The sequence below is a fragment of the Notechis scutatus genome, chromosome 1 (assembly GCF_049901735.1).
Source record: "Notechis scutatus isolate UNSWTSFEM ecotype Mainland chromosome 1, rNotScu1.2, whole genome shotgun sequence".
Taxonomy (NCBI): domain Eukaryota; kingdom Metazoa; phylum Chordata; class Lepidosauria; order Squamata; family Elapidae; genus Notechis; species Notechis scutatus.
In genome coordinates, this window is record NC_142009.1 from 338,509,008 (window position 1) to 338,534,241 (window position 25,234).

The window sequence follows — 25,234 nt, forward strand, 5'->3', positions numbered from 1 at the left end:
ATATCTGAAATAAGAAACACATCTTTAATAACAAGTTTTCCATACATACAGGGCATTGGACCTCATTAAGTACACTTTGAAAATATGAAAAACAAAAGACTGATCACAGGAATATTGTAAGCAGTTGCAGAACTTGATAAGGAATTCTTTCATGGACAAATTCCTCCTTCACGACATCATTTATTAGAAATATTATCACATTTTAAATATGCCACAAAGATGAATACAAATGAGGCTAATCCTAGCATTAATTAGAAATTCTTGTTTCTTACTATATTTTCTTTACAATTAAGATGGGGCCTCAGTATTATTACATAGCATTTGGGAAGAAAGATACAAACCAAGAGACCAGCCCCAGAGGCCAAGATGGAGAAGATCTCCACTACCACCATGGACTTCCCTTTGGTGCTCAGGTAGGTAGGGAGGAAGGTGATCCAAACACTGCAAAAGACCAGCATGCTAAAAGTAATGAACTTGGCCTCATTAAAACTATCAGGCAATTTCCTAGCTAGAAATGCCACTGTGAAACTGACAAGAGCCAAAAGTCCTAGGTAAGAGAGGACACCATAAAACATTACAGTTGAGCCTTGCTTACATTCCAAGATGATCTCTCCAAACAAGGAGTGGAAGTCCAAGTTAAGAAATGGGGGAGAGGTTCCCAGCCAAGTGGCACAAAGAAGGGCTTGGACCAGGGGACAGGCTATGATAATGGAGTTGGACAGTGGTTTTCCTAAGAGTTTCCTTGTCTTGTTCCCTGGCTTGGTGGCCATGAAGGCCAGAACCACCATGACAGTCTTTGCCAACACAGAGGAAACTGCAAGAGAAAAGAGAATGGCAAAGGCAGATTGTTGGAAGAGACAGGTGAGCTTCCCTGGTTGACCAATGAAGAGGAAAGAGCAGAGGAAGCAGAGCAGAAGGGAGACTAGGAGGATGTAGCTGAGACCTCGGTTGTTGGCTTTGACAATCGGTGTGTCATGATGTTTATAGAAAATCAGCAGGACTGCAGAAGTGATCCCAGATAGAAAAAGAGCAAGAAAAACTAATATGTATCCCAGGGTGTCTTGGTAAGCAAGGAAGTGGATCTTCTTGGCAATGCATTGATCCTTGTCCTTGTTGGGAAATTGGTCTTCTGGGCAGGATTCACAATGAACTGCATCTGAAATCAAAATCCTTTGTCTTTTGATATGCATATTTCCTTTCTGCTATTGACTTACCTACAAAGGGATAAATAAAGAACCCACTGTGCAATTTATGGGGCATCTAAAAGAGCATATCCTTCATTTATGATGATACTGATTAACCAGTGATGAGGATTTGTTCAATTCCAGCTATCCATTCAATGTGCACTTCCATGGGTAATGAGGCTTTCAGGTTGAGATTATTGCCTCTTTTATCTCTCACTTTATATTGGAACCAACAGAAGAATGCCAGATCTGTTATCCAGGAATGCTGCTATTTTAATTCTGTGTATAATATCCCTGCCTTAACCTCTCTGCTTTGTACTTCAAATTTGTTCAATCAGACTTTTTTGATCCTCCTCTATCAAAGCAGTATAGATAGATGGATCTCCTTTTGCTCTGGCAGGTCTATTTCCTCAGAGGTTGATAGAGCTGATGGAAGAAGCATGCACTAAATGATAAAAATTAAACCTTTGGATCACACACCACACTACCTCAGGAAAACATTGGAAGTTGGTTTTCCCAATTGGATGTTAGAGTGGAAATGCATGTTGGGGATTCACAAATTCTGCCCTCAATCTATCCTAATAGCAATTGCTGAGGATTAGGAAAAGTGTCCTCTGTGGTAGGGCAGTATGAATGGACATCAATCTCATCACAAATGACAACAAGAACAAAAATAGATTGATTTAATGAATGTCTTCCTTTGATTCTGGAGGGTTAAGGTTTAAAGTCTGGTCTACCTGTCTGATTAGAAAAGGTCCCTTCTGGACAAGCGTCACACTGGTAGCAGCAAACTTGCTTGCCCTCAGGAACTCTTCTCCTTTCTCCTGCCTGGCACCTCTTCCTGCCACACCTGGCAAAGGGGATGGTCTGAAAGAGAAATACCAATGAATTATTTAATTGGTTCCCACATTCCTATTTCTATGCCCCAGAATCTCTTCTAAACAAATTGTTCACCATTGTCTATCAAAAACCAGGAACAGCTGCTAGGCGATGCAGGCCAGTGAAACTCCCAATCGACCAACAGATGCTGGAGATTGGAACTGGGGTTTCATCCTGCAAAGGAAGGCTTGTTACTGAAACACAGCATTTCTAAAAGAAAGAACTATGAGGATGCAACTGAGCAGAAATGGTCCATGGAAATCACTGTTTTTTGCTGTAATTGCATTCTGCATTTCAAACAGAAATTGTTCCCTTTGTGGAATGACACAAATCAGACCTCAAATGTGTTACATGAAAAGCAGATTTGTCACGAAATGACTGCCATGATTTCTGACTCAATTGAGTTAGAAGGATGTTCTGCATTTCAGGAAGAGAATGAATCTTTCCCAGAATTTACAACATTTCCTTGCAGCTCACCTTTGTGGCCCAGACAATTCCATCAGACTTAATGGTGAAATCCTGGCCTGGGGGAGCCTCAGGATTCACTTGCCCAACTTTCATGGGGACAAAAGATTGATTGGGTAGGAAAAGCCAATTGAGAAGGTCATAACGAGCAGATCCCAGTCCATCTTCTGAGAAGGAGACTTCATCTCCAGCACTGTTGTTGAACTGCACATTGCCCAAATAGGGAAGAATCTGAAATAAATGTGATCTTTAGAAATAGGAGTATTTGGTTAGAGCTACGGTTATGGCTTCTATCAGAACATGGTGACAATTTTGAGAAGATGAATTTATGTCTGAAAAGCTAGAGGATTCTCTTGGTGGAGAATTGCAGAATCTGGAGTAACACCAAGTATTTACTCTGAAACTACAAAAAAAAATCTTTATCATTGGTCCTTTGTATCATGGTTTCTTTAAATAAAGCTTTGTCAGAATAAGCACATATGAAAAATTTCAGTGCCACATTACAAAATTAATCATGTGCTTTTCCTCCTGAGATATTTGATTACATGTAGTTTTAAATATTTACTTTATCCCAAGGTCTTGTAACTGATAAATTCACTGTAGCAACGATTAAATTATTTGTATGGCAACAGAGTACAATTCCTTTGATTTTTTCTATCTGAGAATCGAACAGAGCACAATGCAGGAACCATGTTTGATGAAATGGAGTCAAGGAAAAGGAAGTGCTTGCCCTGATTTGTCTCTTCACTGTTCAGAGAAGTTCAATGTTTATCCAGTAATGCAGAAAAGTCTGATGGGTTTGAGACAAACAACCCATTAAGACTATTTTGAGTCCTTCTTTATGTGCTCAGGTGGCTGCATTCACACAAGCTGAGCAGTGCAATAAGCATAAAGCTGAACAAATGGGGGGAAGGGTCACGTAGGATGTTAAACTATAGAAACATAAACCAGGATTAAAATGAATTGAGTGTCTTTCTACAAGTTGGATTCAGGTTACATGCTGAGGGAAATGGAGGTTGTTCTGCAAATATGCCAACTAGGATTTCTTCTGACTTCTTGAAGCTTCTTTCTCAAACATAGACAGATTGTTGTTGTGGTCTCAGTTGACTTCTACTCCCTGTCATGGTTACCTCCTGAAACCCAGGTAAACATTGAAGCCTTTCAGGACTTTATGAAGGTCTTTCTTCTTTCTTCTTATTTTTGTAATAACTTTTATTAATTTTCTATTAATTACATTTCATAGTGCTTAATAAATGTGTTTTCTGGGTATTTAATTTGCTTAACAATATAGATTCCATTCTTACTCTCCAACCACTGGTAAAATAAGTTCCATGTCTGATCATATTCTGTGTCTTCTTTCTGTTTAATTTTAAATGTAAGTCTATCCATTCCTGCAGAGTCTAGTATCTTCTTAACTATCTCTTCCTCTTGCGGTCTTTCTTCATCTTTCCAATGTTGTACAAAAATAATCCTCACTGCTGTTAAGACATGTGATACTAAATACATACTTTTCTGATCAAATTTTTCTGGTATCATCCCTAATAAAAATAGTTCAGCTATAAAATCTACATGTTTCCCTATTATCTTTTTGAGCCATCTGTGTATTTTTGCCCAGAATTTTTTTTATTTTATCACAAGGCCACCACACATGATAAAATAAGCCCATCTTTTGACTACATTTCAAACATTAGCTAGACATACTTTTAAACATTTTAATGAACCTTCACTTCTCTTTTCCCCTCTCTCTAACCTCTTCCAACAAAACATTATTCTTAACTCATATTTTTCTAATAATTGCTTTTAATATGCATTGATATTATAACATGCGGATATTGAATCAGTAACTGATTCAGTAACATATGGGAGTCTTCCTCTCTGAGAAACCACAGAAATTACCTGCCATGATTGGATATTTGGGGTCCTCTTTGCAAACCTCATCACGGTTGGTCGGGCTCTGGATCCAAACATTGCATGTAATGCATGTGCCACAGCATAAATGGCATTGTAGATATGGTAACTTTCACCTGTCATTCTTGTTTCAAAAATGTAATTGGGCAGATTCTGCACATTCTCCTTTCCTGTACATTGTTTTTCCCCCTTTGGAGGGATCTCTCCTGATTTTTGGATCTTGCAGTGAAAAACCCTTTCCCACCATAGAGGGAGAAAGAAATCTCCTTGTGGGTTCAAAGGGTCTAAAGACAGAACAAAATGATTGAATTCTGAGACATCCCCGGTGTGGTCTCTGAAATGCAAGACTCCATGGAAAGACTTTACAAATAACAATGAGTATTCAGATTCCTCCACACTAAGTTTCCAATGGGAGGTTAAGATCCAAACATTCTGAAATGTTGTCTTGCTTGATTTTACATGGAGAAACAAAATTGTCTGTACACTTAAACTACAATCATAGTCTCCAAAAAGAAGAATCACTTCAATTTTTGACCAAGTCTTGAAACTGAGAAGTAATGTTTTCACTATAATCTCAAAATCATGTGATTTCAACCTTTCAGAGAAAGCCAGGCAGATCTCCTTCTCCTGGAGCATTGGGGTCAGAGTTGAGATGAAATGTTCTCCCCTCTCATCTTCAGGGGCCATAAGCCCAACCCAGTTCCACCGGAAATGCAGGAGCAGCTGGACTAAACCCACATATTGAGAAGATTCTTTAGGATTAATCCGGAAGAAGGAAGGATAAACTCTTCTCTCTCCCTGAGAGAACTCAAAGCCAACACCAAGCTGGAGAAAATGATTTTTTTTTTTCAAAAAGAAAGTAAAAGTTGACATTCACTTTAGGAATCACCAGTTACACATTTTTATTGGTTGAGGTATGTTGGAAGACAAGAGAAAAAAACTAACAATCGGATTCAGAGAATAAATGGCACTAAAATGATGGCCACTTTTTAATAAAGAATTAACTAAGAGTCACATGCTCATGATGTGCCTCCCCAACCCCTTCCTCTCTGCTTTTGAGTAACCTTCTGATCTCTGTCTACTCCATACTGTATCCCATACCTGTGAGATCTTAAAGATGCTGAAGATGGAATCCATCTGCCTTGAGGATTTGGGATTGAGGCCACCAATGATGGAGAACAGAGTGCCCTTCCAGCCACATTTGTAACCTGGAACCACTTGGCCTTGTGAGGAGAGCATGGAGAGGCTGTTTAAGGAAATAACTATCTCCCTCTGGAAATGGCCATAGATGTGGAAGCCAAGGGTGATGTTGGGGAGTAGAAGAAAATCCTTATTGACCTGGGAGACAGCAAACATCAATGCAAGGATCTGCTGGTAGTTACTGGGGATGAGTCTATAGTGCGAAAAATACAGGGAATATTACAGTTAAGGTTGTTTGCTTGTAGAGTTTGCTTCAGTGTTTGGTTTGGTGCAGCAACATCCAAATTGGGGTTGGGTTTTTTTAAGGATCTTTCTCAGCTAAACCTGAATGCTGCCATTCTATAATGGAAGAAGAAGGGTGGGGAGAGTTGGTACAAGTAACCCTTTTGATGTAACCTGAATATCTTAAGCCTTGTATTGAATCTGTATAACTTGCACACGATATATGACTGCAGCCAGATGCCTGGAACCTTGTCACCTCTTGGAGAGATAGCAAGAGGAGAAGTGACCAGAAAAATTCCAGCTCTGAGAGGAACTTCCTGAAAAACTTTTCTAAGATACGTTCCCAGAAAAGGGGGAGGGGGATTAACATGTTGTTTCTTTGGTTGACTAAATCCACATTCATTTATCTCTTCCTGTATGCCTGGGGGTATCTTAGACTCTGCTTTGGCTAGTATCTGGATTACTCCTTTCAATAAAGAATTCCTTTTGAAGTACCTAGCTTTCAGAAGTTCAGAATTGCGGCTTATTTTAGGAGCTTGCTATTTTACTGAGAAAAGGAGAAGATGTATATTACACTAAGACAGTGCAGAATACTAGAAGAAGTATTTTTGAAAGAGGTCCAGCTGAAACTTACCTATTAACTAAAAGAAGATTTGATGTATTAAAATGTGGGACAGTAGAATTTAAACTAGCTCCCAAAGGCAAATTTCCACCAATAATATGATCACCAGGCCTATAGTAGCATTCCTCTAATGGGATATAATCCCTGAACACACACATGGTTTGTAGCCTCTTTGCTGTAGTTGGAGCCAGGAGCCAGAAGAGCATCAGCATCAACCATAGCATCATTCCTACCTGGTCATTCTTGTCAACTTCCCTCCTCGGACAGAAATAAAAGTTTAGGTAGAAACTGATTTGAAGGTTGAACTTGAAATTTCACTAGAGCTTTAGCAGATCAGACACCACCTATACCACCTGGATGGCCACAGAACAAATTTACAGCAAAGATGCTTCCTCTTACCTGTGTTTGGGCTGTGATTATAAAGGAAACAAAGACATGTGAGTCTCTTCAAACCCAGGAGTGAGCTTTTTGCAAGACAGGCTAAGGTCTCATCTTTTACCCCCATCTGGAGAACTCAGACATGTTTTTATAGCTTGGAAGTTTTTGTATCTAGAAATCTACAGGGGATACACTAACAATTACTGTACTTCTGATGATTGCAAGGAAAAGCAAGTTTCTGTCCTTGTAGCAATAGCTTCTCATACACCCAATTGGAAAAAAAAAACATTCTTGTGTTTCTTGTCATGTCCAGAGCAGATGGAGTCATGCTGAAGTTGTGAATTTGACCTCCATGAACCAATATTTGATGGGCTGTCACAGAGAAAAGTCTGTCAACCTCTTCTCTAAAGCACCTGAAGGCAGGAGGAGAAGTAATGGATTGAACCTTATCAAGGAGTGATCCAACTAGAACTAAGGAGAAATTTCCTGATGAAACAATTGATAGAATAGAATAGAATAGAATAGAATAGAATAGAATAGAATAGAATAGAATAGAATAGAATAGAATAGAATAGAAGAAGGAGAGAAGAGGAGAGGAGACAATTTTATTTATTTATTTGTTTGTTTGTTTTTGTTTATTTGTTTATTTTTGTCAATTGCTTACAAGATAATAGGTATCAGTAAAAACATAGTTTTGAATACATGAGATAGATACTTATAAGAAAAATTAAAAGAAACAATAGGAAAGGGATGGTAGGCATGTTGGTGCACTTATGCCCGCCCCCTACAGGCCTCTTAGGAAAGGGGTGAGGTCAATAGTAGATAGTCTAAGGTTAAAGTTTTGGGGGTTTGGGGAAGAAACCACAGAGTCACGTAGACTATTCCAGACATTGACCACTCTATTGCTGAAGTCATATTTCGTGCAATCAAGTTTGGTGCTATTAACCTTGAGTTTGTATCTATTGTTTGCTCTTGGTTGTTATGGTTGAAGCTGAAGTATTCATTGATAGGTAGGACATTGCAATGTATGATTTTATATACTATACTTAGATCGGACTGAAGGCGGCATAGTTCGAGATTTTCTAGGTCTAGAATTTTGAGTCTGGTAGCATAAGGTATTCTGCAATGAGTAGAGGAGTGGAGAACTCTTCTTGTGCAATATTTCTGGACTTTCTCAACTGTGCCAATATCAGATATTTAATGTGGGTTCCAGACTGATGAGCTGTATTTGAGTATTGGTCTAGCAAATGTTTTGTATGCTCTAGTTATTAGTGTAATATTACCAGAGAAAAAGCTGCATAAGATTAGGTTAACAACTCTTGGCTATGTAGTTACAGTGGGCTCTAGCACTTAGATCATTAGAGATGAGAACTCCAAGGTCCTTGACAGAGTTTGAATCATCAACAAGGTCTTGACTATTCAGCCTGTATTTTATTTTCTGATTTTTTTTTCAATGTGTAGGACAGAGCATTTATTTGTTGAGATTTGAAGTTGCCATTTGTTTTACCATTCTGATACATAGTCAAGGTCTTTTTGAAGGGTAGCAGTATTCTCTATGGTATTGAACAGCTTTACATCATCAGCGAAGAGAATGCAGTTGCTCTTAATATGAACAGAGAGGTCATTTGTGTAGAGTATGAATAGAGTTGGTCCTAGAACACTGTCTTGGGGGACACCACTATTGACAGGTGCAGAACTTGACAGGACACTCCCAATTTTGACCATTTGTTGTCTGTTTGACAGGAATGCTTCTATCCAGTTATGCAGTTGTCCAGAGATACCGTAAGATTTTAGTTTTAGGAGTAGTTTGTCGTGTACCACTGAATCAAAGGCTTCACAGAAGTCTATGTAGATTGTGTCTATTTTTTTGCCCTGATCGAGTTGTGTAGTCCATATGTTTTTGCAGTGTAAGAGTTGCAGATTACAGGAGAGTTTTTTTCTGAAACCAAATTGTTTATTGGAGAGTAGGTTGTTTGTCTCTAAGTGAAGGATAATGGATTGGTTAGTAATTGATTCCATGACTTTACAGGTGATGCAGCATTAGGAGATTGGTCTGTAATTTTCAGCTAGGCTGGGGTCTCCCTTTTTGAAGATGGGGATCACTGTGGCTTGTGACCATAGGTTACGCAAGGAGCTGGTCCTGAAAGATTTTTCAAAGATTATGCTTAGAGGTTCTGCTATGGCAGTGGATAGGATTTTTACACACGTATTCTGTCCGGTCCAAAACCATAGAGATGGTTTTAGATTGTGTAGTGCTTTTTCAACATTATCTTCTATAAAATCGATATGTATTAGATCATTGTAGTGGTCTGTGGTTCAACTAGGAAATACTGGGTATGATCCATTGCTGTTTACACATACTGAGCCAAAGAATATGTTAAAGATGTTGGCTTTAATGGTGTGTTCATTGTAGTCTTTACCATTAGGTCCTTTCAGAGGTGGGATGGACCTTGAGTCTTTTAGTTTGTTGTTTACAAAATGGGAGAAAGCACAGGTGGAATTCATACGTAGAAGGTTTTCTTCTTGTTTAATGTGATAATTGGTGCATTCAGTCTTTATCTGGTGGAATAAATATACTTATACCTATTGTTTTGTAAGTGAAAAAATCAAAATAAATAAATAAAAAATAAATAATCGTAGCTTTTTTTTGCTAATATTTCACTACTAACTAGAGTATACAAAACATTTGCTAGACCAATTATCAAACATTTATTTATTTTATTTTATTGATTTGATTTGTCAATCACTTACAGGATAATGGGTATAGGTGTAGGCATGAGTGGGAATGCAGGAAGTAGGTGCGGATGAATGGGGACGGTGGGAAAAGGATGGTAGGGACGATGGTGTGCTCTTGCACGTCCCTTACAGGCCTCTTAGGAATGGGTATTCTTTTCCTTCCTTCCTTCCTTCCTTCCTTCCTTCCTTCCTTCCTTCCTTCCTTCCTTTCTTCCTCCCTCCCTTCCTTCCTTCCTTCCTCCCACTCCCTCCCTTCTCAAGGTAAATTGCATTAAACTTGATTGCAGGAAATACGACTTCAGCAACAGAGTGGTCAATGCCTGGAATACTCTACCAGACTTTATGGTTTCTTCCCCAAACCCCAAAAACTTTAGACTGTCTACTGTTGACCTCACTTCTTTCCTAAGAGGTCTGAAAGGGTGTGTGTATAAGTGCACCAACGTGCCTACTGTCCCCGTCCTACTGTCCCCTTTTTGTTCCTAGCCATTTGATGTATTTTTACTCATGTTTATACTTATACCTGTTATCTAATACATGCTTGACAAAATAAATAAATTAAATAAATAAATAAAGTTGAGATGAAGCCAGCATGAATCATCCTTGAGAGATAGGATTGTTCCCCTACCTCTGAAAGAGGACCCAGTTTGACTCCTAATCAAGAAACAATGGCTGGACCACATCATACTGGACTATTTTGGTGGACCCTGGATGAATCTTCCTTTCAGTGAGATTTTAGGATTGGATGTGGGGTGGAAATGGTATTGGTTGCACGTTTAGATGAACTTAGGAAGAAGCAGAATGAGGGCAGTGCATCCATTCCAGCTCAACGTGGCCTCTTGGTAATCTTTAAAGTCATCAACTGTCAAATGCTGGAAATCAGGTGATCCCAAATGAATATAGGGTTATTGTATGCCAATGATCTCCAGAAAAATCTGGTCTACTAGCAGTGAATGCAAATTTGGCAGTAAATAAGAGTCAGCATAATTCAAGGTGGGCTGAACTTAGATCTCTTGGAGACTTGAGATGAATGGCGCATTTGTCCCTTATATCGGGCTGAGCCTTGTCATCTCCTACCTCAACCCTGGTTGCCAAAAGTATTGGCTCTCTTATAGGCCTTGACAGTCCTTCAGGAAGATGATCAGTGTTATGATATGTACAGAATAACCCTTGAGAAACAAGGATATGCACATGGAAACATTTATGAGAATAGTTATGAATAATTATCCAGCCACACACAGATACACTTAATTGAGTTAAAGTTTACTTTAAGAAATAGCACAGTTCAATAAATAGTCCAGGTCATATACATTTAACAGTCCAAAGAATATCCAATTACAAAGGCTTCTTACCGGTTGCCTTTGTCATTTACAGTAAACAAAGATATCAAAATATAAGCACAACAGAGAACCTTAGATAGCAACAGAATGTCAGAGATACAGAATGTCAGAGAGAGTAAGCTATGATCTCTAGCTCCCTCTTATGGAAATTTGCAACACAACCAACCAATCGGAATATAGTACAAATCAACACAGGACTTTGTCTTAATGCTACAAACATACATTTTTGGCTTATATATTGCCAGCCCAACTAATTGGTGGACAGATTCCTAACAATCAGGGCTGCAGATAAACACTGATATTGAACCCAATCTTTTAAAACACTACCTTAAAAATAAACTAAATAAAATAAGGAACAAAATAAGAAAATTTCCTCCTTGAAATAATAAACACATGTTTTTTTCCAGTTTAACATTTTTTTATTAGGTCATAAGATGAAATACAAAAGTAAATAGAAAACACAGTAGGGAGGAAGGGGGAGAGAAATTGGGGGGAAAAAAAGAAGAAACATTGTCTTCCATCTCCCTTTGTTGCAATAAAATAAAGCATTAACGTCAAAACACAACTTTTTGTTTTCCCATATTAATATAAATTAGCCATTTCTATAAAAACATATCAATCTCATTGATAAAACTCAAAATCAATGTTTCAATTTTTTCCACTTCAAGCTCACAAGTAGTCTCCATGTGGAAATACAAGTACTTCTATTCTTTCCTTTAACCAAAATAGTTGATTTAGCCATTTTTGCCAACTTCATCAACTTCTATAGCCATTCATCCATAGTGGGAATCAAAATGTCCTTCTATTTTTGTGTGTATAATAGTCTTTCTGCTGTATATATAAGTTCCAAGTTCCAAGTTTTTTCTCAAAGTCCTCTTCCATTAAACCCAAAGAAAAGTTTCTGGTTCCATTTTTCTTTTTCTTTTAAGAATTTTCTGTATTTTAATATGAATCTTACTCCAAAATTTATTTGCTTTATCACATGTCAACTCACATGACTCACACCCTGGTCAGCACTTCTTTCTTTTCCTACCAGCTGCACAGACAAGCTGCACAGGCAGCTGCACAGACAAGCTGAAGAAAAGTTTTGTATCCATAGGGTTTCTATCATGCCCCTGTTGGACTCTGACTTTGAGGGAGAGGAGGAACAGCCAACAGGGAGTGGAAGTGTGTCTCTGGAAGTTGTGGAGGAAACTGGAGAAGGGAACAGGCTGGCTGGGCAGCCAGAGGAAGAACCAGGACCATTCCCTCTTCATCCGAGGGCATGCAGGGAGGAGAGTATAAGGGAGAAAGATCAATGGTGTGGTCTATGGGGAAGGAAAGGGCCTTTGTTAAGGTAATTCTCTGTTAGGAGAATGAGTGCACACAGGGAGGTGTAGTGAGAGTAATGTTGAATAACACACGACCAGCACACAGATACACTGAATAGTAAAATGTAGATTTTACTTCCAGTAAACGGTTAAGCAAAGTCCAACAAACAATCCAAGTCATACACGGTTAAAGCAGTCATTTTTCAGTCCAGGGATAATCCAAATAACAAAGTCCCGTATCATAAACAGTTCAGTAGATAGACTCACAGCAATCCAAGAAGAATGACGACCAGCAACAGTCAAAAGGAAAAATGCAGGAATCACAAACAGTGAACATCAGAACATCTAGCAACAAGCAACTCACAGCAACAATGGAACAGCGAGGAAACCAGGTTTCTGGCTCCATCTTATGGATATTTGAGGAACCACACCCAATTACAATTATTGCATTCCCTTAAAGAGACAGTATTAAATGTCTATCTTGGTTTATATTTTTCCAACCTAACTGTTAAGTGACTATCAATTCCTAACATTCTCCCCTTTGGGTAGGACAATATATAAAACCTTACAGTTTAAGTCCATAATCCTCACAGCAAGCCTTATGCTTTACAGAGCCTTGGGTTTTTGTAAAATGATTTGCAATATTATTCTCTGACATGTAGTACTCCAGTTTAATAATTTTACTTTGCACACATTGTCTCACATTTTAATATCTTAAATCTGTGTGTTTTGATCTTGTCTTTACAGTAAGATTGGAAGCCATCTGTATTGCTGATTGGGTGTCTTCATAAAAAACAATAGAATCTGTTACATCAATTCCCATGTCAATCAATAGTTGCTAATAACAAACTAAATCTGTACATAATAGAGACAAACATGATAATTCAAACTCCAATGTTGATAAACTTAAATGTTTCTGTCGAATAGACCTCCATCCAATCGCACAACTTTCCTTATAGTACTACAGTACCCAATGTAGATTAACGTTTATTTACGTCTGTAGCGAAACTTGTATCAGCATATGCAGTTAAACTTAGCTCATCCGTAGGCTCCAAATATAATTCATAATGTACCATTTGTTTCAGATATCTTAACACATGCTTAGCAGCTTGCCAGCGCCTTTCAGTTGCCTCAGCATTAAACCTAGCTAATTGGTTAATACTGAATGCTATATCTGGCCATGACCAATTACTGAAATAAGATAAGCTACCAATCAAGGACTGATAAATATCTTTATCAAAAACAGGACTTTGTACATCACTATGGCTAAACTCCTGGCTCATCAGTGTTTTAGCTGGTTTACAAAGTTCCATTATAAAATTATTTAGTAATTGGTTAAATTTATCTGCCTGTGAGATTTTGTATCCTCCCCCAATTTTATCTATTTTTAAACCAAGATATTGTTTAATTTCTCCTAACTGTTTTATTTTAAATTTCTTTTTTAACAGTGAAATAATCTCAGTAGCTTCTTGGCCAGTTTTGGTGATTAATGCTATGTCATCAGTGAACAATAGCAACAATGAAATTATACCATCACTTTCCCTTTTGAACAAACATGGATCAGCCATGCTAGCTACAAAACCTATCATAGTTAATTCCTTAATTTTTAAAAAATTTTATTTAATTTTTTATATTTTAAAATTTAAAATTTTTTTTTTAATTTTAAATAAAAAATTTTATTTTTTTTTTTTAAATTTAAAATTTTTTTTTTTTTTTTTTGAGTTGTTTAAAATTTGTATATTCATTATAGTTACCAGGAACTGTATTCACTTGGCATACCACACTACCTGATATCTATCAGGTGGTTGTGTTGATACTTGGGTTGAATGTCTCGGTAATACAGGGCTTACTGGCGGACTCTCCTGTTCTTTTACTTCTTTAATGCCTATTGATGGTTTAACTATTTCATCATTAGGGACTACTTGGGTGTCAATAATAACATCATTGTTGGATCCCTGTTCCAGTTTATGCCACCCAACGTTCTCAAGAAATTTAGCACTAGTGCTGCAGTAAATATGAGATGTGCCTTGATCCCAAAATCTAAACGATCTATGGTTGGCCTCGTAACCTATGAAAAATAATTTCCTAGCTCTATATTGCCCTTTCAGTCTTACTTGTGAGGTAATATGCACCCATGCTGGAGCTCCAAATGTGGGTAGATAACTTAAATTTTGGCTTTCTGCCATGCCAACAAGTGAATGGTAATTCACCAGTTGTTATGTTCACCACATTGTTTAAAACATGGTTGCTGCACATTATGACCTCACCCCACAGTGTTTCAGGCAAACCTGAATCAGATAACATAGTGCGAGCCATAGCTTGTAATGATTGCCCAATTCATTCTATAAACGAAGTTATGTTGTGGTATGTAAGGTGCAGAACGTTTATGCTCAACTAGCCAATTTTAACATCGTTTGGAATCTATTATTAATAAACTCAGTCCCGTTATCAGTAACTAAAGTCATTACCCTATGTTTCATTTTTCTTTCTACAAACTTTAGCCAATTAAAGAAATTTTGGAATGTTTCTGTTTTATTTTTCATTAAATAGCAGAAACCATACCATGAGTAATGATCCATAATAATCAAAATATAGCAGGCTCTTCTAAACTAGTTTTTTTAGGATCAATTATGTCAGCAAAAACAACCGGTACTGTGTATTCACACTAACTCTCAGTTTTCTGGGCTTGTTATGACCTGGGTCCATAACCAGTGTTGAGGTAATTCCCCGTTAGGAGAATGAGTGCACACAGGGACACGTAATGAGAGTAAAGTTGCGTAACACACGACCAGCACAGAGATACACTGAATAGTAAAATGTAGGTTTTTACTTCCAGTAAACAGTTAAGCAAAGTCCACCAAACAGTCCAAGTCATAGACGGTTAAAGCAGCCAGTTTTCAGTCCAGGGATAATCCAAATAACAAAGTCCAGTATCATAAACAGTTCACTAAATAGACTCACAGCAATCTAAGAAGAATGACAATCAGCAACAGTCAATAGGAAGGCCAAAACCACTATGACAGTTTTTGCCAACACAGAGGAAACTGCAAGGGAAAAGAGAATGGCAAAAGCAGATTGTTGGAAGAGACAGGTGAGCTTCCCTGATTCACCAATGAAGAAGAAGGAGCAGAGGAAGCAGACCAGAAGGGAGACCAGGAGGATGTAGGTAAGATCTCGCTTGTTGGCCTTGACAATAGGTGTCATAATGTTTAAGAAAAATTTCCAGAACTGCTATTGTGATCACTGAGAGGAAAAAATAAGAAAAAATAAAATATATCCCAGGGTGTCTTGATAGGTAAGGAAGTGGATCTCCTTGGCAATGCATTGGTCCTTGTCCTTGTTGGGAAATTGGTCTTCTGGGCAGGGTTCACAGTGAGCTGAATCTGAAATCAAAAGTCTTTGTCTAAGGATTTTTTGAGAAACTGCAATGTACATTATCCCTTCCACAAAGGTGATAGACGTGTTTCCTTTCTGCTGGTGACCAACTCATAAAAGGAGTGATGAAAGAACCCATGTGCAATTTATGGGGCAGAGAAAGAATAAATCATTTACCATGATCCTGGTGATAGATTAGCCTGAGACGAGGATTCAGTTCCAGCTATCCATTCACTGTGCCCTTCCATGAGTGGCTTTCCGTCTGGAGTAGCTGCCTGTTATTTCTACTATTTTATAATGGAACCCACAATAGACTGATAGATCTATTATCCAGGAATGCTCATGTTTTGTTTATGAGTACATTATCCCTTCCTTAAATTCTCTACTTTGTAACTCAAATCTGTTCATTCAGAGGTTTTTCTGCTCCCTCCTGCTCTACCAAATTGACATAGATAGATGAATGTCCTTTCTCCCTGGCAGGTCTATTTCCTCAGAGGTTGATAGTGCTGATGGAAGGAGCATATTCTGTGTAATAAAAATTAAAGCTTGGACTGCACACCAAACTTCATCAGGAAAGTTTGGAAGGCTGTTTTTGCAATTTGTTGTTAGAGTGGAAATCCAAGTTGGACATTCATAAAGTCTGCCCTAAAGCTATCCTGCCTGGAAGTGCTGAGGATCGGGAAAGACTCTGTGACCAGGGCAGTTTAGATTGGTAAACTGAAAGGTTTTGCTGGAAGATAGGATTTCATGTCTATCTCATAAAAAATGACAATAACGAAAAATGACTTAATGAATGTGTCAGTGTGTGCTGTCTTCAAGATCCAAGAAAGAAATACTCAGACTCCATGGATTAGAGCAAAGTTCTCCTTTTACTGGAAATCATAGTGGAAGCTACAGATTGAATTCCGAATCTGAGGGATTGGCGCGCAGATCACATATACAAAGGAATGGAATTGTTCCCACTCCCCAAAGTCCAAATGACTCTTCCAATTAAAAGTTCTGAATATGATCATGTGGGCATCTTCAGGTGGTGATGAGGCCTCTGTCCGTTGACCTTGACATATTTTGATAAAACTTCGCAGCTGCGCAAAGGGAAAGAAACTAGCAAGGAAATAGAAAGTTAAAGACAGGAATTTATACACCCCTTCCCCTTTCTTACCCACACACAAGAATGTAACACCTCCAGCTTTCTTCCTCTCCAAGTCCCCCCTCCCCCCATTGCTAATGACAGCTGAAAGAAATGAGCATAGCAGCAAAGAAGATGCAGCAGATAGAGATAGATAGGATGCAGAAGATATAAGATGTAGAAGATATCTTGAGGCTGACATTCGGACCCCCTAGAAAAAGGACATTAGTCCCTGTAAGAGAGAATAACATAAAAATATGTTAACGATTGCATACATTTCTATGGTTTATCAGGGTACTTTGCATAAAAGTTCTTGAGCAGTTCAGGAGCCCTAATGTCTTTCTCATTTACCCACTCGGCATAGGATGGAGGAAAATGTTTCCAGGCTACAAGATATTGGAGACGACCCCTCCATTTCCGAGAGTCCAAAATCTCTTTAATCTCGAAATGTTGTTCACCCTCAATCAACAATGGTACGGGGGGATCAGTCTGGGTCAGTCTCAATGTACAGGTATGCTCGGGTTTTAACAAGCTAACGTGGAAAACCGGATGAATACGACGAAGAGTTTTTGGTAGAGTCAACTGAACAGTCACAGGATTTACAATCCGCTCAATAGGGAAAGGGCCCACATACTTAGGACCCAACTTCTTCGATTTCTGGGTGGTCTGCAAATATTTGGTTGAGAGGAAAACTTTGTCGCCTACTTGATAAGACTTCTGTGGGGTTCTCTTCCTGTCGGCAAATTTCTTATGAGACTGGTGCGCCTCATCCAACGCTTTACGAGCGACCGGCCAATTGAGTTGAAGTTGAGATATCCAGTCGTCCAATGACTGGACATTGGGTCTTTCACGAGAAAGTTCAGGTATGGGCACAAAATCTTGCCCCATGGCCACTTTGAAGGGGGTAAACCCAGTACTGCTGTGGACAGAGTTTTTATATGCCACCTCCGCAAAAGGCAGCAGATCTGCCCAGTTGTCCGGCTGATAATTTATGTAACACCTGAGATATTGTTGATGAGAGATTGTTGGGGACAGGAAGGAGATTGTTGGGGACAGGAAGATGGCGGCGCCCAACTAGGAAGGTGAGGCTCTCTCTCCTGGAGCACTATCACCCTTTAAAGCCACCGCCTGCACCAGAAATCACCTTCAAAGCTGCCACCTGCGCCAGAAACCGTGAGTAAACTGGAGCCCACCCCAAAAAATAAAAATAAAAAACGCTGGATTCCGAAGCCCTGGAGCCCTTATCAAGCCAGCGGAGCTCCTGCTAACAGGAGCGCTGAATTCCAAAAACGTAACAACACTGAATTCCAGAGCCCTCCCCAGAGAAGCAGAGCTCCTTCCCTCGATCCCTATTAACCACACCGGTGGAACTCAAGCGAGCTGGAGCCAGTGGAGCACAAACAACGCACCTTCATTTAAATCCCACACACAGCTAATCGGAGAATCTTCCACGCCAGACAATGTGTCTCATTTCATATCCCCAGACAAGTTTCCCCGGAGCCAGTGGATAGCTGGCAGGGACAAACAAAGAGGGAGGAGAGAGAGACCAAGACTTGAGGAGAAGCGGAGAGAGATAAGAGCCTGGACGAGCTGTAATTTATGAGTGTGTGATTCGGACACTTACAGAGAGACTGATTTTGAGCCATTCAATGAGCTGTGACTGGTGGGCAGTGTGATTTTAAGCTGCAGAGAAAGAGACGGAACTGACAGAGGGTGTGATTCTGAACGGCTGTGAATTATGGAGAACTGAGGTCCATTAAATCACCAAAAATCAATCACTTTGAAGCCATTTCAAACAATAAGAAACCACATGCCTTCCACATCTACCTCACCAAGATCAATCCTAGTAGAAAATCACTCCAATTTCTGCAGTGGAATTTTCCTTGGAAAGTCAAACTCTAAGAAGGAAAATAGCTGCGATTAACTCTGGCATTACTACCAGATTTAGTTGGAAGTAAATGACAAATCGGATAAGTAAACCCAAGCCACGTGACTGTATTTTCTCCTACTACTCAACTTGAACAGCTTAGGAAAGTTTTTCACTGTTTCAAAAACCCTTTGAGCATCGTATTACAGTCTTGTTTACAGAGTAATAGCAATCTACTATTACAAAGAGCAACAATTTCCTCTCAGTCAACAACAGCATTAACCCTTTCCTTGCAGACTCTTAATACTACCTCATTACTTTAATCAAACACTGATTAACTCAATACCTCAAAACTTACAACTTTTCCACTTCATCACCTATATCTACGGTTAGATAATCAATTTCTATAAAATATTTTATTAATGGTTCAATTGATTTATGGTCCTAATTGATTAGTGTGACTAGAGTGTTTAGTGCAAATAGTGTTATTACTGACTAGTTGAAAAGATCAATATGCATGTAATTTTAATTGAATAGTAAAATCAACGATTTAGTGAATTTAAATGAACAGTGTGATTAATGATTAGTGTAATTAATTGATTAGTGTTTAGAATATTTAATTGATTAGGCTGATTGTTGCCCAGGAATATTATCTGACTAGAGAGATTACTGCAATTGATGATTGATTGGTATGATATTGTTCCATTAATTAATTTAATCAACGTACCATCTTAACAAACCTACCATGACAAGAAAAAAATCCTATGCCAAAGCACTACCTACAGAGAACATAATCCCCACCAATGATCCACAAGACTTAAATGCTACAAAAATCTAAAGGATAATGAAAACTCCATCAAATGTTCTCTGTGTAAGAAATACACTCATCATGACTGCTTGGGATTAACCGAGCAATTTATTCAATACCTGGAATCATCCAATGAGTTTCCATATTACTGCAATTCATGCAAACCCAAACTGGATCTGTTGGAAAGAATTGATACCATTGAAACCATAGTAGCATCCCTGGACGCATGCAAACCCAAACTGGATCTGTTGGAAAGAATTGATACCATTGAAACCATAGTAGCATCCCTGGACGCCGTAAAAGAAAGAATATCCAACCTTGAAAAAAAAGAAACAACGCAAAAACCTGAACTTCCAATAGCTACAAACCACATCTCTACCTAACAACCACAACCCAATCCAAAACCCAATCCACAAATAAACACAACCCAGACAAATATTGATATCCCAATCCTCATCAGAGAAGCTGTTGAGCGTGAACGGAAACGTCCAAACACCATCTTATTTGGTCTAGAGGTCACCAATAACAATGATGACATCACAACTGTCGAAACATCATCAGGGATTATCAAGCATCAACCATCTCCGCTGATGAAATACTTGACATTTCACGCATTGGCCGAGAGCTCAATAACAGTGACGGCTCTGTAGCCCAACGCCTGTGCAGAGTCATTTGCAAAAATGAATCAAGCAAACGTAAATTCATTTATACTATAAACTCACTCGCCAAAACCAACACCAACCATAAGAACCTCCGTTGCCGCCCTGACCTAACCATACAGCAACGTGCCCGCTCCCGTGTACTCCGCATTGAACTCAAAAACCGTCTAGACAATGGAGAGAAGGACCTGTACATTGACTACCATGCTGACTGTATCAAAAGTAAGCCACGCAACCCAATACTCAGCTTTTACCCTCAACCACAACCCTACCTCAACCGATCCACCATCACCCAAGACTAGGCACGCACGCCCCCAACTACCTCAATTCCAACTACTGCCGGCCTTAAATGCAAACTACTCAATGCAAGAAGCCTCGTGAATAAAATACCTGAATTTCTCATCCTCCTAAATATGGCTAACTTTGACATTATATTTGTCTGTGAAACATGGCTCAATGCATCTCTCCCCGACTCCATTACCACAGTAAGAGACTATCATGTTTACCGATCAGATCATGAAAATCGTCGAGGAGGTGGTGTTGCTATCTTCTATAAAAATCCTTACATCTAAAAAATATCCAAGTTACCCAGGAGCTTGCTCTTCCTGAGACCATCATCTGTGAACTATCCTTAAATATCACAATTCGATTCTTACTATGTTACAGAGCACCTGATTATGACATCGAACATGTAAACAAGCTAAATACATTACTAACATGGGCTGCATCCTGCCCATACCCTTTTATCTTTCTTGGTGATTTCAATCTACCTCATATTGACTGGACCCTAAATGATTGTACAACTGAAATCATACACACAACCTTCTACAATGCTATTACAAATCTGGGACTGGAACAACTAGTAACCAACAACACTAGACTAAACAGCTGCCTCGATCTCATCTTCTGCAATAGTTTGAATTTAATTTACGGAATACAAACTAAAGAACCCTTTTCCAGTAGTGACCACAATATGATTGACTTTTGTCTCAACATACGTCCACACAAAAATCACCACAATGATGTAATTCCCAATTGTAACTTCAAAAAAGGCAACTATGATCTTATACACAACGATCTCTCACCCCTTGATTGGCAATCTCTATTCACTGGATGCAATACCGTTGAAGACCATTACAACATATTTTTACTTGAAGTCAAAAGAGTCATCAAACTATATGTACCAACAACAACTCCCAAAACAAAACAAAAAAGCAGATTACCCATATAAATAAGGAAACTTCAATCCAAAAAGAGATCACTCTGGCGGAAAAACAAATCTGGTCACGTTGCCAATTTCAAAAACCGATACAAAAATTTATGCCACCAGATAAAGACTGAATGCACCAATTATCACATTAAACAAGAGGAAAACCTTCTAAGCACCAATTCCACCGTGCTTTTTACAATTTTGTAAACAACAAACTAAAAGACTCACGGTCCATCCCTCCCTTGATAGGACCTGATGGTAAAGACTGCAACGACGACACCATTAAAGCCAACATCTTTAACACATTCTTCGGCTCAGTATTTGTAAACAGCAATGGATCATGCCCAGTATTTCCTAGCCGTACCACAGATAACAACAATGATCTAATACATATCGATTTCACAGATGACAATGTCGAAAAATCACTACGCAATCTAAAACCATCTCTATCTATTGGACCGGATGGAATATGTGCCTACTTCTTAAGAAAGCTATCCACTGCCATAGCCAAACCTCTAAGCATAATCTTTGAAAAATCTTTCAGAACCAGCTCCTTGCCTAACCTATGGTCACAAGCCACAGTCATCCCCATCTTCAAAAGGGAGACCCAAGCCTAGTTGAAAATTACAGGCCAATCTCCTTATGCTGCGTCACCTGTAAAGTCATGGAATCAATTATTAACCAATCCATCATCCTTCACTTAGAGACAAATAACCTACTCTCCAATAAACAATTTGGTTTCAGAAAAAAACTATCCTGTAATCTGCAACTCTTACACTGCAAAAACATATGGACGACACAACTCGACCAGGGCAAAGCAATAGACGCAATCTACATAGACTTCTGTAAAGCCTTTGATTCAGTGGTACACGACAAACTACTCCTAAAAATAAAATCCTATGGTATCTCTGGACAACTGAATAACTGGATAGAAGCATTCCTGTCAAACAGACAACAAATGGTCAAAATCGGGAGCGTACTATCAAATCCAGTATCTGTCAATAGTGGTGTTCCCCAAGGCAGTGTTCTAGGACCAACTCTCTTCATACTCTACATAAACGACCTGTGTGATCATATTAAGAGCAATTGCGTTCTCTTCGCTGATGATGTAAAGCTGTTCAATACCACAGACAATACTGCTACCCTACAAAAAGATCTTGACTATGTATCAGAGTGGTCAAACAAATGGCAACTTCAAATCTCAAGAAATAAATGCTCTGTCTTACATATTGGCAAAAAAAATCAGAAAATAAAATACAAGCTGAATAGTCAAGATCTTGTTGATGACTCAAGCTCTGTAAAGGACCTTGGAATACTCACCTCTAATGATCTAAGTGCTAGAGCCCATTGCAACTACATAGCCAAAAAGGTATTAAGAGTTGTTAACCTAATCCTACGTAGCTTTTTCTCTGGTAATATCACACTACTAACCAGAGCATACAAAACATTTACTAGACCAATACTCGAATACAGTTCATCAGTCTGGTACCCACACTACGTATCTGATATTAGCACAATTGAGAAAGTCCAGAAATATTTCACAAGAAGAGTTCTCCACTCCTCTACTCGTTGTAGAATACCTTATGCCACCAGACTTGAAATTCTAGAACTTGAAAACCTTGAATTACGCCGTCTTCGGTCTGACTTAAGCATGGTATATAAAATCATACATTGCAATGTCCTACCTGTCAATGAATACTTCAGCTTCAACCATAACAACACAAGAGCACACAATAGATACAAACTCAAAGTAAACCGCACCAAACTTGATTGCAGGAAATACGACTTCAGCAATAGAGTGGTCAATGTCTGGAATACTCTACCCGACTTGGTAGTTTCTTCCCCAAACCCCAAAAACTTTAACCTTAGACTGTCTACTATTGACCTCACCCCTTTCCTAAGAGGCCTGTAGGGGGCGTGCATAAGCGCACCAACATGCCTACCGTCCCTGTCCTATTGTTTCTCTTATTCTTTTATTTTTCTTATATGTACCCATTTCATGTATTCACAACTATGTATACATTTATACTTATTATCTTGTAAACAATTGGCAAATCAAATAAATAAAATAAATAAATAAATAAATTGCTCCAGCACCTCGTTAGTTCTCTCACAGGCCCCATTAGTTTGGGGATGGTGGGCGGAGCTTATGCCCTGGGTGGAGCCTATTAACTTCAAAAATTCCCTCCAGAAGTTTGAGATAAATTGAACCCCTCGATCAGAAACTACACGCTCAGGGACACCATGCAGTCTATAGACATGTATAATGAACAATCTAGCCAGCGACTTCGCCGAGGGAATCTTGGAGCAAGGTATGAAGTCTGCTTGTTTGGAGAACAAATCGGTCACCACCCAGATGACTGTGTGCCCAGTGCTCGGGTAAGTCTACTATAAAGTCCATGGAGATTTCCTTCCAAGGAGCAGTTGGCCTAGCCACATTCTGCAACAGACCTGGTGGTTTACCAGGAGGTCTTTTGGCTGAGGCGCAAACTGGACAGCTCGCTACATAAGTCTCAATGTCCTTTTTCAACGAAGGCCACCAGAACTGCCGTTTCACCAGGTGTAGGGTCTTCACAAACCCAAAGTGACCAGCTGCCTTGGAGTCATGAGTTTGTTGTAATACTTGGCTTCTCAAGGTTTGTGGTACATACAATTTCGCACCTACCCAGGCTAAACCATCTCGAACGGTGCAGTTATTCGCATTTGCCAGGAACCACTCATCCATTTTCTCATCCATGTCTGGGTGTTTCAGCACTGGTTCTGCGGCAAACAGTCTTTTTAGCTTTTCAAAAGCGGCTTGGCATTCCATGGACCAATTCAATGGTTGGCTGGGCTTTGGTTTTGTTTCCCCCTTTGTCTTTAGGAGATTGGTGATGGGCATGGCTATTTTAGCAAAAGACGGGATGAATTGCCAGTAAAAGATAGCAAATCCGAGGAAACTTTGAAGCTGTTTTCAGGTTCTCGGTGGGGCCCAGTCCAATACAGCTCGCACTTTCTCTGGGTCCATCTCGATGCCCTCGGGTGAGATACGATATCGTAGGTAGTAAATTTTTTCTTGATGGAACTCACATTTGGACAGTTCGGCGTACAATTTGGCAGCCCGCAGTTTGTGCAGCACGGAGCGTACCAGTTTCACATGTTCATCTCTAGTCTCTGTGTAAATAAGGATGTCATCAAGGTAGACCAGAACCCCCTTGTATAAATGTTCGTGGAGCACCTGATTGATCATTTGCATGAAAACGGCTGGTGCCCCCTGTAGGCCAAAAGAACATTGAACTGGAAACAACCCATCGGGCAGTTGAACGCAGTTTTCCACTCATCTCCCTCTTTAATTCGGATTCGGTAGTACGCCTCCCTCAAGTCCAACTTCGTGAAAATCTTCCCTTAGGCCAGGTGGGCTAACATGTCCTTCATCAGAGGGAGGGGATACATGTTCTCCACGGAAACCGCGTTTAAATTTCGGTAGTCCACCACCAAGCGTTTGGACCCATCTTTCTTCTCACGGAACAACACAGGGGCCACCACTCGAGGTCCAGCGGGTTGGATGAAACCACGTTTCAAGTTCTTGTCGATAAACGATCTCAATTCCTCCAGCTCCCGTGGTGTCATCGAATACAGCTTCGGTTTCGGGAGCGTCACCCCCGGTAGAAATTCAATACTACAATCGGTTGACTGATGAGGAGGGAGCTCATCAGAGGCCTCTTCGCTAAACACCTCTCTTAAGTCCCAGTATTCCTTCAGGATTTTCTCCTCCCCCTCCACGCGCTTGGCACCTGCGGAACCTGTCTCAGCCGGGTTTTGAAGCTTCGGATGGGATTGCTCCTCCCCTTCCGGTTGCCGATCGGTGCGGCCCCCTATCCACCCCTCTCTCCAATTCACATGGGGATTCCACTTCCGAAGCCAGGGCAATCCCAATATTAGAGGCTGTTCCATCCCAGGGGCCATAAT

At 39.5% G+C, this 25,234-nt stretch overlaps 1 protein-coding gene across 1 annotated transcript; it reads right to left on the reverse strand.

The window, feature by feature from the left end:
• Window positions 1–251: 251 nt before the first annotated feature.
• LOC148133599 (vomeronasal type-2 receptor 26-like) lies at window positions 252–24,895 on the reverse strand. The gene is made up of 6 exons (XM_087966633.1): window positions 24,717–24,895; window positions 5,775–5,829; window positions 4,425–5,261; window positions 2,541–2,759; window positions 1,922–2,051; window positions 252–1,156 (listed from the first exon to the last, which is right to left on the reverse strand). The coding sequence occupies exons 1-6, from the start codon at window positions 24,893–24,895 to the stop codon at window positions 252–254; spliced, it is 2,325 nt and encodes a 774-aa protein (XP_087822759.1).
• Window positions 24,896–25,234: the final 339 nt, after the last annotated feature.

What these genes read in the sequence shown, in the direction of transcription:
- LOC148133599 (XM_087966633.1), bottom strand. Translation starts at nt 24,895, where the DNA reads ATGACACCACGGGAGCTGGAGGAATTGAGATCGTTTATCGACAAGAAC. An exon ending in GCGGTTTCCGTGGAGAACAT is followed by an intron (nt 5,830 to 24,716) that starts GTATCCCCTCCC and finishes TTCGCACTATAG; the next exon opens with ACTCATCCCCAGTAACTACC. An exon ending in TGATGTTTGCTGTCTCCCAG is followed by an intron (nt 5,262 to 5,774) that starts GTCAATAAGGAT and finishes CATTTTCTCCAG; the next exon opens with CTTGGTGTTGGCTTTGAGTT.